At 40.0% G+C, this 14,416-nt stretch overlaps 1 protein-coding gene across 1 annotated transcript in view; it reads right to left on the bottom strand.

Moving 5' to 3' along the window:
• The window catches only part of KHDRBS3 (KH RNA binding domain containing, signal transduction associated 3), a 187,275-nt gene that overhangs the window by 71,689 nt on the left and 101,170 nt on the right, over nt 1-14,416 (bottom strand). Inside the window, exon 5 of the mRNA XM_021688479.1 lies at nt 4,825-4,964. Coding sequence (XP_021544154.1) covers nt 4,825-4,964 — 140 coding nt within the window. The remainder of the gene's footprint in view (nt 1-4,824; nt 4,965-14,416) is intronic.

Raw genomic sequence — 14,416 nt, 5'->3', positions numbered from 1 at the left:
TGTACTCACTCCTCAGAAAGGCAGGCTTCACCTGCTTGGTCCACTCTTCTTCCCGCTGCTTCTGGTCTCAAATGCAGGGAAGGTAAGACTGCCAGCTACTTGGGAGGAAGGGCCAGATGGCCAGAGTAAAGGTCGGGAGAAAAGCAACACAGAACAAGGCAGCTGTTTTGAAGAAAGGGTGGAGGGAGCATCCCCGTGGGTTCGAGACCGCCTAGCCAGACCGCTGGGCAGCAGGTCAGGGTGGCGGGGAGGACCTGCCCAAAGCGTGCTGCCTGGAGTGGCCTCACCTCCACAGCCTCCTTCTCTGTGGGGTCTGCGCGAAGAGCAGGGGACGCCACATTTCCAGACGCCACTGCTCCAGAAGCACAGCAGTGCTTCTGGAGACATGCACAGGACAGACCGGAAGTAAGGACACCGCCCTACCTCCTGAGTTAACAAAGGGGATGTTTAGTTCTCCCATTTGAACTGAAACGAAGGCTTTATTAAAACACGTACTACTTCCCACTGCAGGATTTAATTTTAGGTCATTCACACCTTTCAGCTGAAAAGTATCTTGAAGTGGTAACAGTGCGGAACATTGACGAAGACTCCAGCAGTAACTTGTTCCAGTCTAAAATTCCTAAGTGGTGACAACTGTGTGACCATTCCCACAAAGTTATTCCCCTAGTACATTCAGTCACGGGACAGCGAACCACATTAACACAAAACATTGTAAATGATCGACACTTGGATCAAAAAGAGCCTGAAGGATTTGCTATTGTACCATATTCACTTAACAATTATTTACTGACTGAATCCTTTATGCCAGGCCCTAGGGACACAAGAGCCTTTACGGGTTTACATTATAATGAGGAGAAGCCAATGAAAATGTGAACAAATAAAAAAGGCAGAATTCGGCATAATAAATGCTACTAAGGGACCGAGACAGGATGCTGTACCCCAGCTGTGGGACTGGGGGATGATGACTCTCAGCAAGGCGATCAGTAAGGCTTCCCAGACACGTGCCTATGTCTCCCTACAACGTGATGCCCAGACAAAGCGTCCCGAGGTGGGGGCAGCGGGGGCAGTGAATGCAAAGGGCCTGGGAGGGAAATAAGTTTGGCCAGTTTACCAGATGGTTAGGAGACCAGCCTGGCCACAGTGCAGAAAACCACAAGGTCAGAAAGGGCAGGGAGATCGCCAGATGAAGAGGAGGGTGTTGTCGGGCACAGCAGGAAGTCTGGGTATTCTTGTAGCTGCAAAGGGAGCCACCAGAGAAACTGAGGCAGGGAGCAGACAAAAGCTAATTTTAACAGGTCATTCAAGACTGCAAATTAAAAGTGGAAGAGCAGTGTGGCTAGATTAGGGGGGATGGAAGAGGTGATTAATGAAAACCAGACTTAAGGTTTATTTCAGAGGTAAAATCAAAATGGTGTACTGAGGGACTGGATATGGCAAAGATCTACTGATGACTGCACACTGGAGAGATTTCTCACAGGTCTGAGGACCAGAAGGCCCTGGGCTTCGATGAGTACATCTGTCTTCTGTTTTATTACTTTTTTAGACCTTGAGACAATGTGAATTGATGCCCATGTTTTCCTCGGCTTGAGTTACAAGGAAGCTCAAAGCATAATTCGAAGACCAACTCTGTGACTGTACTCTTGTGTACCAACCTCACCCTTAGGGTTTTGTACCTTTCTGTCCTAATTTCCACACCCATTTATTTTTATTTGTGAGATGTGCATATTAGTTGGGCAAGTTACTATATGTGATTTAATGAGAAAAAGTAGTAAAAAACATAAAAGTATGTTCACCATAGCTTGTATTAAAGGTGCCATCATGGGCTGCAATAAAAATGCAGTAAACATGACAGAAGCAAAACTCTATGGAAGAAATGCAGTGCCAGAGTGGATGGAAGAAAGCCCGACTCTGGGTGAAATCCAAGGAGAGGATCAAAGGCAGGGGACAGGCACAGACTGTGGAACCAGGGTCTACAAATCTTGGACCAGTCATCACCTCCCTCACTTATAAAATGGTGACTTAACACACCAGTGCCCCCCTCACAGGGTTGATATGAGGTGTAACCTAGTTAGTATCTGTAAATGCTTAGAAAAGTAATCCATAGTAGAAACAGTAGAAGTGTTAAAATAAGCTTTGGTGTGAGACACAAAGAGAAGCAGGATGTAAACAGGTGAGGGGCTGAGAAGGGTTACAGAACTGTGGGCAGAGGAATAATGAGAACAAACGTATTGGAAGGACATGAGCACCAACTTCATGAAACAAGCAGTTTCCAGCCAGGGGTGGAACACACAGGAAATACGGCAAAGTAATCAATAAAGACTAAACGGAGTGAGGCCTTAAGAAAGAATACAGGACGGCTCTGAGTACCTCTTCTATGAAGAGGAATATTACGCTGTAAAAAAGCAGAGTATTTGAAAGATCTGGTACTGAGGAAGCCCATAATCAAATGGAGGAAAGAAGGCAGGGTGTGTGTAAAGTGCTCTGCCCAGTGCTGAGCGCTAACCAGCCATACTCCACCGCAAAGACAATATTCACTGTCAAGACAGTGGAAAGGCTTTCAATGGCAAGCAATGTATATGCGTCATCAAGAGGAATAATTTTTCAACTGGGCAGACAGAGGTGTTTCTCCAGATACTATAATCTAAAAACCAAAAAGCTTCCGCCTTCCTCACCTGTTCATAACATAACATTTTCAACTTAATTTAAAACCTGACAGCGAGGGGCGCCCGGGTGGCTCAGTCGGTGAAGCGTCTGCCTTCGGCTCAGGTCATGATCCCAGGGTTCTGGGATCGAGCCCCGCATCAGGCTCCCTGCTCCGTGGGGAGCCTGCTTCTCCCTCTGCCGGCAGCTTCCCCTGCTTGTGCTCCCTCTCGTTCTCTGACAAACAAATAAATAAAATCTTAAAACAAACAAACACAAAAAAACTGACAGGGAAATTAGAAATTATCTTAGTCAAAATGACAGATCTGGTCTAAGGAACACAGCATCCCCTAAAAAGTGCCCTCAACAGTGGCACCGAGTGTGCTCTCTTCTCTACGCCCTCTGTTCAGGAGATTCATTCTGTGAATGCTGCCTTCTTTAGAAAAAGAGCCTTTGCAGATGTGATTATCGGAAGCATCTTGAGATGGGAGAATACTCTGAATCATCCAGGTGGGTCCTAAATGCTATCATGTGGAAGAGGGAAGCAAATGGAGATGAAAGACAGACATGATAGAAATCGACATGCAGACAGAGAGACCAGAGTGATGTGGCCACAAGTCAAGGCTTGTTGGCAGCACCCGAAGCTGCAAGGGGCAAGGAAAGGACTCTCTTCTAGAGGAGGGGAGCAACACCAACACCTTGACTGTGGTCTGGCCAATACTGATTTTGGACATCTAGCCCCCAGAAGTGATAAATCTCTATTGTTTAAAGCCGGCAACTTTGTGGTAATTCACCCCAGCAGCCACAGGAAACTAATGAAGCAAGTACAGTTGACGACCCTGGAACAACACAGGTTTGAACTGCACGGCTCCATTTTCACACAGGTTTTTTTCAATAAATACAGTAGTGTAAATGCATCTTCTCCTCCTCATGAATTCCTTAGTAACATTTTCTTTTATCAAACTTATCTTATTGCAATAATAGAGTATTTAACACATATAACATACAAAATATGTGTTCATCGACTACGTTATCGGTAAGGCTTCCAGTCAACAGTAGTCTATTAGTTAAGTTTTGGGGGAGTCAAAAGTTATACACAGATTTTTGACTATGCAAGGGGTCAGTACCCCTATCCCCCACAATGATCAAGGTTCAATTGTAATTTCTTATGATTTAAAGTAAATTTAATGGTAGAAGAAATGAAAATGAAAGGGATTTACCATTTACTGAACACCTAAATAATATCATTAAACCATCAACAGCGATCCCATTATTATTAGCCTTTTTTATAGAAAAAATCCACTTGGTACAGAGCAGATCTGTTTATTTTACATTGCAATAACACCTATTTGTAATTGCTCTCTTTGACCATACACTGATCAGCAACACTCAATAAGAAAACGGACTTTTTATTCCCCCCAAATGAACTTGGAGATATAAAAGAATGCTATTTTAAGTTATTTCATGCAAAATTCTATCTGGAAAAATATATACAGTCACCAGTGAAAAATCTGTGTTACTTCTTTCTACAGAGTTCTTTTGGATGCAAAGGTTAAAAAATTAAAATTTTTCAAATAAATCTGAGATAGTCATATCTCAATATGTGGTTTTGCTTAAACGGTCTTATGAATTCATTAAAACATTTTTCATATTAAAAGTAGTCATCAATCCAAAGACAGAAAAAAAACTCCGTGTACCTGGACCAGCTGAGGAGTTTTCAGATACCACAGAGCATTCTCAGTGAATAAAATGACAAGAGGCTTTGGATACTCACTTGGTGCCTGACATTGTGCTCAACACTGGAGATGTGGCAAAGAACTGGCCTAATCCTACACTCAATGGGGAAGGCACATGCTTCCAGGACCTCAATTTGCATATCAATGCTATTACTTTAAAACAAGTTTCATTTTAAAAAATTAAAAAATTAATGTTAGAGAGATAAATAAACTTGTCTACAGTCATCAGCCACTTAAGTGGCACAGCTTCTATTGAAACCCAGGAAGATCTCAGTCCAAGCAAAGTGAATCCCCTTAATTACGACATCATAATGTCTGAATATATTCTTGCAGGCTTTGTACTGATACACTGATAGAGCTGCTGGACTATTAATAAAGCCGACATTAAAACTGTTGCCCTGGTACCCTATTCTAACAACAAAATGTTAAGTCAATTAATTACACCTACCTGGTTATTGCTGGGGTTGGTACACCTCTTGTACGCAAGGTGGGTTTCCCTCGAACAACTGGTACATCCGCATTTTCTGAACCACCGTTCAAGTATGTTAATTCTTGGAGCTGTGCTTGCCTGATTTCGTCATTATAGTCCTACACAGAAGACAGAAGAGAGCATAATTCACCTCATGTGAAAAATACAAAAGTATTTAGGACAAGAATAGAACAATTTTTAAAAGAAAAAAAGGGCAAAGGAAATAGCTGAATTCATAAAGTAAGATTTGAGATTGTTGAAATGAAAATGCATCAATAAATTGTTGTAAAAAGGAAAAAAAAGAAAACCAAAACAGGATTTTTCCCAAACTAAAATTTTCTACAATCAGCCATTACTCCTTCCGCTGGGCCTACTTTCCAAGTAAGATATTTACAATAAAATTAAAATATGATATACAGACACATGGCATTGTTATTTACAACTCAATTCAACGAGTAGTTACTGAGATCTGTGAAGGGCCACCAACAGAGCCCGAGGAGCAAGCCCAGGTCCCTGCAGCCGAGGAGCACACAACCTGACAAAGCAGGAAGACATACATACCACAGAATAGCTTTACTGAAATTAAGAACCACATGTACACATTCTTCTTGTACATTTCCATTTGAATATTATACTAGAAAAATGCACCATTTCCAAAAATGCACCATTTCCAAAACATCTTATTCTTGGAAACTTGCTCTTCGTTATCTTATATTATTGTTTAAATATTGAACTGAGAAACCCTGAGAGTCATCCTTGATTCCTCCTTTCCTGAATATCTCTAACCCCATTCAAGAGTCATCAAGAAAGACATGTAATAAATAAATAAAAGTGTGATCTGTTTCACAATAAAAGGAAAATTCAGGTCTAAATGGTCAAAAAGGAAAGTCCTCTAACTCAGCTGTGGGCAATAAGAGCAGGTTTCTCTATAAGAAGTGTCATCTAAGGATGAGTATGAACTAAATACCAGAAAAGCAGCAATAAAGTACTCTAGTTGGAGGTAAAAGCATAGTTTAAGACCTAAAGAAATGGTGTCTAGGGAACAGAAAGAAGTGCTCTATGGCTGAATTATAAGAATGACTTGGGGTGTGTATGTGTGTGTGGGGGGGGGGGGGCGTGGTCTCAAAGTGGAGAGAAAAGCAGAAACCAAATTAAACAAAGCCTTAAGTCATTTTAAATATAACTTTAAAGGTTTAAAATTAAAGGTACTAAAAAGCACTTAATAGTTTTAAGGAGCAGAGTTGCGTATCTAAGTTTATGTTTTAGAAATATTATGAACAATTGTATGCCATCAAATTAGGTAGCTAAGATGACACAATGACAAGGATGAATTCCTACAAAGACACAAACTACCAAAACTGACTTAAGAAGAAACAGAAAATTTGACAGATAAGCCGAGACTAAATTAATACTCAATAAATGTCCTGCAAAGAAAATCCTAGGCCCACAAGACTCTAATGGTGAATTCTACAAATAATTAATTAAGAATTAACGCTAATCCTTCACAAACTTCCAGAAAAATGAAAGAGGAAGGAGTACTTCCTCACTGTTTCTATAAAGCCAGCACTGTCTGGGCACCACAACAGACAAAGACATTACAAGAAAAGAAACCTATAGACGAATATCTTTAGGAATTTAAGATACAAAGGCTCTCGAAGAAAATTAGGAAGCCAAATCCAACAGCATAAACAAAATAAAAGGGGGAAATATACACAAGAGCCAAGTAAAACTTACACCAGAATTGCTAGGTTGGTTTAACATAAAAAAAACAATTTATGTAATACCATAATAATAAAGAACAAAAAAATGGTCATTTTAATACAGAAAAAACAAACCATTTGAGAGAAGAATCCAGTACTTTAATGATGGAAACACTCAACAACTAGGAAAACCCATAGTCAACATATTTAATAGTAAAAAAGTAAAAGAATCATCCTAAGATAAGGAACAAGACAAGGATGTCTACTCTCACTCCTTCTAACCAACATCATACTTAAGGTTCTAGTCAGGACAATAATGTAAGAAAAAGAAATAAATGGTGTTCAGATTGGAAGGGAAGAACTAAAACAACCTTTATTCATAGATGGCATAATCCTGTATACAGAAAATCACAAAGAATCCACAAAAACATTATTAAATAATCAGATTACACAAGGTAGCAGGATATAATGAGATCAATATACCAAAATCAATTTTATTTCTTTACAATAATAATGAACAATACAAAAATAAAATTAAGAAAATAACTGCACCACAGGGGCGCCTGGGTGGCTCAGTCGTTAGGCGTCTGCCTTCGGCTCAGGTCATGATCCCAGGGTCCTGGGATCGAGCCCCGCATCGGGCTCCCTGCTCCGTGGGAGGCCTGTTTCTCCCTCTCCCACTCTCCCTGCTTGTGTTCCCTCTGTCGCTGTGTCTCTCTCTGTCAAATAAATAAAAAAATCTTAAAAAAAAAAAAAAAAGAACTGCACTACAGCAGTATCATAAAGAACAGCATACTTAGGAATAAATTAAAATAAGAGCAAGATTTGTACACTGAAAACTACAAAATACTGTTGGAAGAAATTTTTTAAAACCTAAGTAAATGGAAAGATACCCAATATTCATGGATAGGAGGACCTAATACTGTTATGATGACAATATCCCTGCCCTGCTCTCCCACCTCCCAGATTGATCTACAGAGTCAAGGAAATCCCCATCAAAATCCCAGCTGGCTTCTTTGCTAAAATTTTTTTTTTTTAAAGATTTTATTTATTTATTTATTTATTTGAGAGAGAGAGAGAGAGAGAGAGAGAAACAGCATGAGAGGGGATAGGGTCAGAGGGAGAAGCAGGCTCCCCACCGAGCCGGGAGCCCGATGTGGGACTCGATCCCAGGACTCCGGGATCATGACCTGAGCCGAAGGCAGTCGCTTAACCAACTGAGCCACCCAGGCACCCTTCTTTGCTAAAATTTATATGAAAATCCAAGGGACCTCGTATATCCAGAACAATTTTAAGAAAAAAGAACAAAGTTGGAAGACTAATATATTCCCACTTCAAAACTTACTACAAAGCCATAGTAACAAAGACTGTGTAGTGCTGGCTTAAAGGGTAGACATAAAGATCAATGAAATAGAATTGGGAGCCTAGACATAAGTTACTATAGATTGATATTCAAACAGTCTCTTTAGCAAGTGGTACTATAATAACAAGGAGAACACTGAAGATAATGGAAGCCTTACACCTTGCTGGAGGCAATGAAAACTGGTCCAGCCACTTGGGAAAACCACTTAGCACTGCCTCAAAAATGTTAAGCACAGTGCTACCATGTGACCTAATAATTGCATTCCTAGGCCATACCCAAGAAAGTGAGAACATACATGCACCCAAAAATCTGTACATGAATGTTCACAGCAGCATTCTTGATAATAGCCAAAAAAATAACAGAAATATTATAAAAAAATAGAAATAACCCCAACCAAAGGCTTCAACTAATAAAAAATGGACAAATAAAACATGGCATATCCATACAATCAAATATCATCCAGCAATGAAAAGCAGCTTGAATGAACCTTGAAAACAGTATGCTAAGTGAAAGAAGGTAGGACAAAAGACTGCACATACTGTTCCGTTTTACATAAAATGTCAAAAACAGGCAAATCCATAGAGACAGATTACTGGTGGCATGAGACAGAGAAGTGGGACAGTAGGGGACTGGAATGGGGAGTGCTTGCCCACAGGTATGGGGCTGCTCTGAGGGATGATGAAGACCTAAAAACAGATTGTGTTGATGGCTGCATAACTGTGAACACACAATCACCCAGTGAACCGTATGCCTTAAATGGGTGAATTGTAGGGTATGTGAGTTATATCTCCATAAAGGCTGTGTAAAAAGCAAAAAAGTAAATTAGTGGTTGACTAGGGAGGAAGAAGAATGGGAAGCCACTGTTCATGACGAGGTTTACTTGGGGGGTAATAAAAATGGTCTTAGGTTATTGTGACAGCTGTGAAACTCTATGAATACACGAAAAGTCACTGAATTGTATACTTTATAGGAGTGAATTTTATGCTATGTGATTTATATTTCCATAAAGATATTAAATGGAAAAAAGCACACTAGAGGCAGAAATTCCAGATGGAAACTCCTAATTCTAGTACGTGGTAAAGGCAACCTGGAGTAGGGGAGTGGCAGGGAGGATGAGGAAAGGTAGATTTGGTGTTATTTATGTTTAATTTTATTAGAAATGGTAATATCCTAGAGGGGGGAGGTATATCAGCAAAGTCAAGAATGTCAGTGGGCATCTGGAAAATAAGAAGGATAAATAACAGTGGTACCATGTTGTAATCAGTTTGGTACAGGCTGAATATGCAATGGGCTATGACATAATGAGATGTCCCACAGCAATCAGACATAAAAACTGGAAATTTAGAAGTTAAAGATATGCACACAGAAGTGGACAAGGAAGGGTTACTCAGGCCCTACACAGCACCGAGCAGGGCCCATCATCAAGGCGGGCGAGTGGCCAGCCCCCAGAAGATAACCTCTAAGCCCACGGAGGAGGCTGCCTGCGTTAAGAGAGTTTCTGTATGCGTAGGCTTGAGCCCATGCTGCCCCACTGTGGCCAGGTTAAGTCTGCCCTAGCAATGGGATTAGTGGGGAACCTTTGTCTTGGCTCAGGAAGCGGGGTGGTGGTGCTGGACTGGGAGTAGCTGAGGTCAGGTGCAGGGGTGCTGTATGCATACGTGACTGGTCCCCAATAAAAACCATGCACACTGTGGTGCAGGGGAGCCTTACTGGTTAGCAACCCCTCCCGTGTGTTGTCACACATCATTGCTGGAAGAAGTAAATGCATCCTTGTGTAATTCTCCTGGGAAGGGACACCTGGAAGCCTAGCCCAGACTTTGCCTGGTCTTTGCCTTGTGCTCCTTTTCTTGCTGATTTTGATCTGTATTCTTTTGTTGAAATGATCCATAATCACAGTGTTTAACCGATTTTCTGAGTCCTGTGGGTCCTTTGAGAGAATTATGGAGCTTGAAGGTGGTTCTCTAGCAAGAACTCATCTGTATACAAATGTCGGCAATAGGCAGGATTGCTTGGGGCAGGTTCCTGGAGCAAGAGAAGGGTTCTAGACATCAACGTAGAGTAACAGAAGAAGAGCCGCGTGGGGGAGACGGAAAAGGGGAGACAAACGCCTGAGAAGGACACGGAGGTCGTGCTAGGGTGAAAGCCACAGCAAGTCAGTGCTGCATTCACATTCTGTCAAGCAGCCAGGTACTCATCCCATGGGATTCAACAGTAAAGACAATACTGACTTCAGCAACGGTGATTTGGGGAAGGGTGGAGCCGGAATCCATCTCAGGGGAAGGAAGAGGGAGTGTGGGCAGGCGGGTTTTCCAGCTGCGTGGCTCTAAAAAGAGGAACAGGAGGGACAGCCGCTTGAGCGAGGAAGGGAGACTCTTATGATAGAAGAAACAAACTTTCTGAGTGTGAATAAAAGACTCGGGGCAACAGTTTCCTGAATTATTTAGAGTTTAAAATATGAAATAGACTTAGTACATTTATAAAAAAAAAAAAATCTGCTATCTCTTCCTTAGTTTTCAAAAGCAGAGTGTAAAAAATGACTTGAAACCTATACGGAAGGCACTGTGGAATAGGAAAAGTAGCACGAACACCAGTCGAAAAGGAAGTCAAGAGGAAGCTGAAACCATAATAAGCAAAAACTTGCAGAGGAGGGGGAAGGAGAGGGACACGAAGACAAATTCAACCTGCTATGATTTAGTGGGAGAGGCAAAGGACGAGGAGTCTAGGTTTTCCTGCAGATAGAGGTTCTTTCTCTAACTTATTTAGGGTATTACGAACTCAAGAGTCATTTGAATCTATCATTACTTCAACCTCTCTAAAACAAGCCTATTAATATGTTCCTTACCATTTTACTAAAAACGTGTGAAGATTAATAAATTATTTGTAAAGCACATGCTAAATAAAATGTGCTACGTAAATGCTAAATATTTGCCCTGTTGAAAAGTGCTAGCAGGCGTGACACAAAATTGAATGTGGTTCAAAAACAGATTCATGGGAAAAGAACACAGCATCCAAAAGTACTATTAAAAATTTAAAAAGGAAAAAGAAATTGCTCTAAGTAAAGTGATTACAATGGTGTCAAAAAATTAGAATGAAAGCTAAACATTATCTTTGCAAAACTACATTTTCAAGAAGACAAACCATGTAGTTAGAAACCAATTATGGAATCTGAGTCAACACATCTTGGGTTAAGCCTGAATTTAACCAATTGGACTCACCGACTTCGTGATGTTAGGCAACTTTTTGAAACTTTAGGTGACGGTTTCTGTCAGCACTATAGATAAAATCATTGTAGTTACAATTTTCTTGGTCTTTAATATGACGATTTGAAATCAGGAGGGAAACCAAGTGACATATGCTAGCACACAGACTAAATGATAATTCTACATTTTAAACTAGTCATTAGTAAATTACCATTTTAACTTCCTATCAGAAAAGTGAGCATATTATCACACTAATTCTAACATGTCATCAACTGTGAAGAGTGGAAAAGTGATCAGAATTCTAATTACACAGGTATACATGGGATTTTACTATCCAGTAAATTTAGAACATATTTAAATGTGTTAGCCTAGAGAATGGGGGAAAAAGTTAGTTATTTTTATTCTATTTTATTGAAATTATTAAAAATAATTCATTGAAACTTAGTGGATTCTCTGCCAAGAATGTTCTCTTCAGATATATTTGCCCAAATACGCCAATGATTATGTCAAAGATTAATCCTGGGATCAATGTCTGTATTATAATCTATAAGAAATAACATAAATGTTCATTATTTGAAGACTGATTACATAAATTCTAGAACATGCATATGATGGAATATTATGCAGACACTAAAAAGAATGAAGGGAAATTTTACACATCCTCATATGGTCAGAGGTCCAAAATAATCTAAGATGTAAAAAAAATAAATGTAATGAGAGAGTACGGGACTTGTAGTTTAGCTAAACAAGGAGCTGAGCAAAGCCTTTCCATAAAAAGCAACAATAAAAGCTGACCACACAGTTAAACAGTTAAAAACAACCATTTCAGAACTCTGGGAACTGACTGAAGTTACATATCAAATTGAAAACATGGTAAATTTATTCATGTCAGGTACGACAAGTGGGAGATGGACACAGCCATCCCTCCTCCCCAGCTCAGATGTTGTGTCAGTTCTACCGCTGGGGAAAGACACGAAAACCAATAGTTTGCTGCAAAAGGAAGTTCACTTAATTTGGAAGAAAGTGTGAAAAACCCTCATACCCAACAGCACTGTCAATATCAGTAACAATTTAGGTAGCAAATACATAGAAGTCCAGTGAACAGGCAATCCTAATATTCAGGTTTTGGGTGGGGCAAGCAACAGACTGGCAGACTAGCCAGAAACTTAACAGCCACGGAGAACCTTGACATCTGGTACATCTCTGCTGAATGGAAAACTATGCACACGTACAGCCAAGACTGAAGAGAGCTTACAGCTCCCCACACATCCTTCCCTGACAGTGACTCTGGGCACGTGCAAAGGAGATGCAGGGATTAAGCTTCGGTCACAAGTACAGTAAAGGCCAGGGAAGATGTGACAACTGACTAGTCTATGGGTGCTCCCCCACAATTCCATCAGCAGAGGGCAGAAGCCTTATTAACAGAGGTGTGTGAGCGCAGCCTCTGACTAATCACTGGTGATGTCTGAGCAAAGCTGACACGAAGAGGTGCCCAGCAGGGCAGGCTTAAAATAAAAGTGAGAAGGAAAAAAATGAACAAAGCCGTAAATCATGAAGTAGACAGACTCTGCAGATTTAGTCCAACGAAATGACTAAAGAAACAAAGAAAAGAAAAACCTGTAACAACCACCACCCCTGGAGACTAAAATGAATCAGAATGCAAATGCGCTATGTTATCTGAAATGTGGAGTTTTCAAAAAAAAAAAAAAGCTAAGAGACATGCAAAGAAACAAGAAAATGTGACCCATATGCAGAGAAAGAAAGAAAGAGAAAGCAAGCAAGCCAGCAAGCGAGCAGTAGGAAGAAACTGTCTTGGAGAGGCCCAGATGTTGGGGGGAAAAAAAAAAGAGGGAGATTTTAGAGAAAAAGAAAAAAAGAAGAGAAAGTACAGCAACGACAATGAAATTTAACCAAAGGAGTTCAAGAACAGATTTGAGACGGCAAAAGAATGAGTCTGCAAACTTGAAGATAAGCCAATTAAAATTACCCGGTCAGGAACACAGAGAAGAAAGGATGAAGAGAAAGGAGCCGCAGAGACGTGTGGGACATCGTCAAGTGTATCAACATACGAATCATGGGAATCCAGGACCGATGGGAGCAGAGGAGAAAGAAAAAGGCAAAAAATATTAAAGAAACAATAGCTGAAAACGTCCCACATTTGAAGAAAAATGTATACATATGGATCCACAAAGCTTAATGAGTAAGGAGGATAAGCATACACAATCACAGTCAAATTAATGAAAATGAAAGAAAGACAAAATCGTGGCAGCAGCAACAGAAAAGCAACAGATCATGCACAAAACAACAAAATCCTTAAGGACTCCTCTCATCAAAAATAATGAAGGCCAGAAAGCAGCAGACTGGCCTTCTTTCTACCACCTGAAACAAAAAACTGTCAGCCAGGAATTACATAAACTATCTTTTAGAATATAGGGGAAATAAAGACTTTCTGAAAAAAAAAAAAAAAGAACAATTTTTGGGGCTAGCAGATCAAGGTTATAAGAAAGACTAAAGCAAGTCCTTTGGGCTGAAAAGAGGTGGCACCATGTGGCAACTCTATCCACAGAAAGAAATGAAGGGCACCAGAAATGGTAAATGTAAGGGTTAATGCAAAGATTATAAAAATACTGTACTACAAGCCAACATCCCTCATGATTATAGATGTAAGGATTCTCAACAAACTACTAGTAAATCAAGTGTAGCAAAATGTAATATGACCAAGTGGGATTTCACCTAGGAATGCAAGGCTGGCTTAACATCTGAAAATCAACTAATGCAATATACTATTATTCACAAAAAAAAGGAGATAAATCACATGAGCATTTCAATGGGCAGAAAAAGAAACCTGGCAAAATCCAATACTCATTCATGATAAAACTCTCAACACCCAGGAACAGAAGAGAACTTCTTCCACAAGGTCAAGGGCAGCAAGGAAAACCTTACAGTTGACATCATACTTAATGGTGAAAGATGAAAAGCAACAAGCAAAGATATTCCATCTTCACCACTCCTGCTCAACAATGCGTTCGAAGTTCCAGTCAGTGTGACAAGGGAAAATAAAATAAAAAAAATAAAGACATTAAAATTTGAAAGGAAGAAATAAAACATACTTTATTCACAGATAACATAATTCTATATGTAGAAAATCCTAATGATTCCATAAAAACCAAAACAACACACTAGAAATAATGGTCCAACACGGTCACAAGATACAAGGTCAGTGTATAAAAATCATCTGCATTTCGATATCCTGGTAACCATCTGAAAATGAAAAATTTTTTAAAGATTTATTTATTTATCTGAGAGAG

The sequence above is a fragment of the Neomonachus schauinslandi genome, chromosome 4, assembly GCF_002201575.2.
Source record: "Neomonachus schauinslandi chromosome 4, ASM220157v2, whole genome shotgun sequence".
Lineage (NCBI taxonomy): Eukaryota > Metazoa > Chordata > Mammalia > Carnivora > Phocidae > Neomonachus > Neomonachus schauinslandi.
Note: the sequence above shows the minus strand (reverse complement) of the source record. Positions and strands in the feature narration are given on the sequence as shown.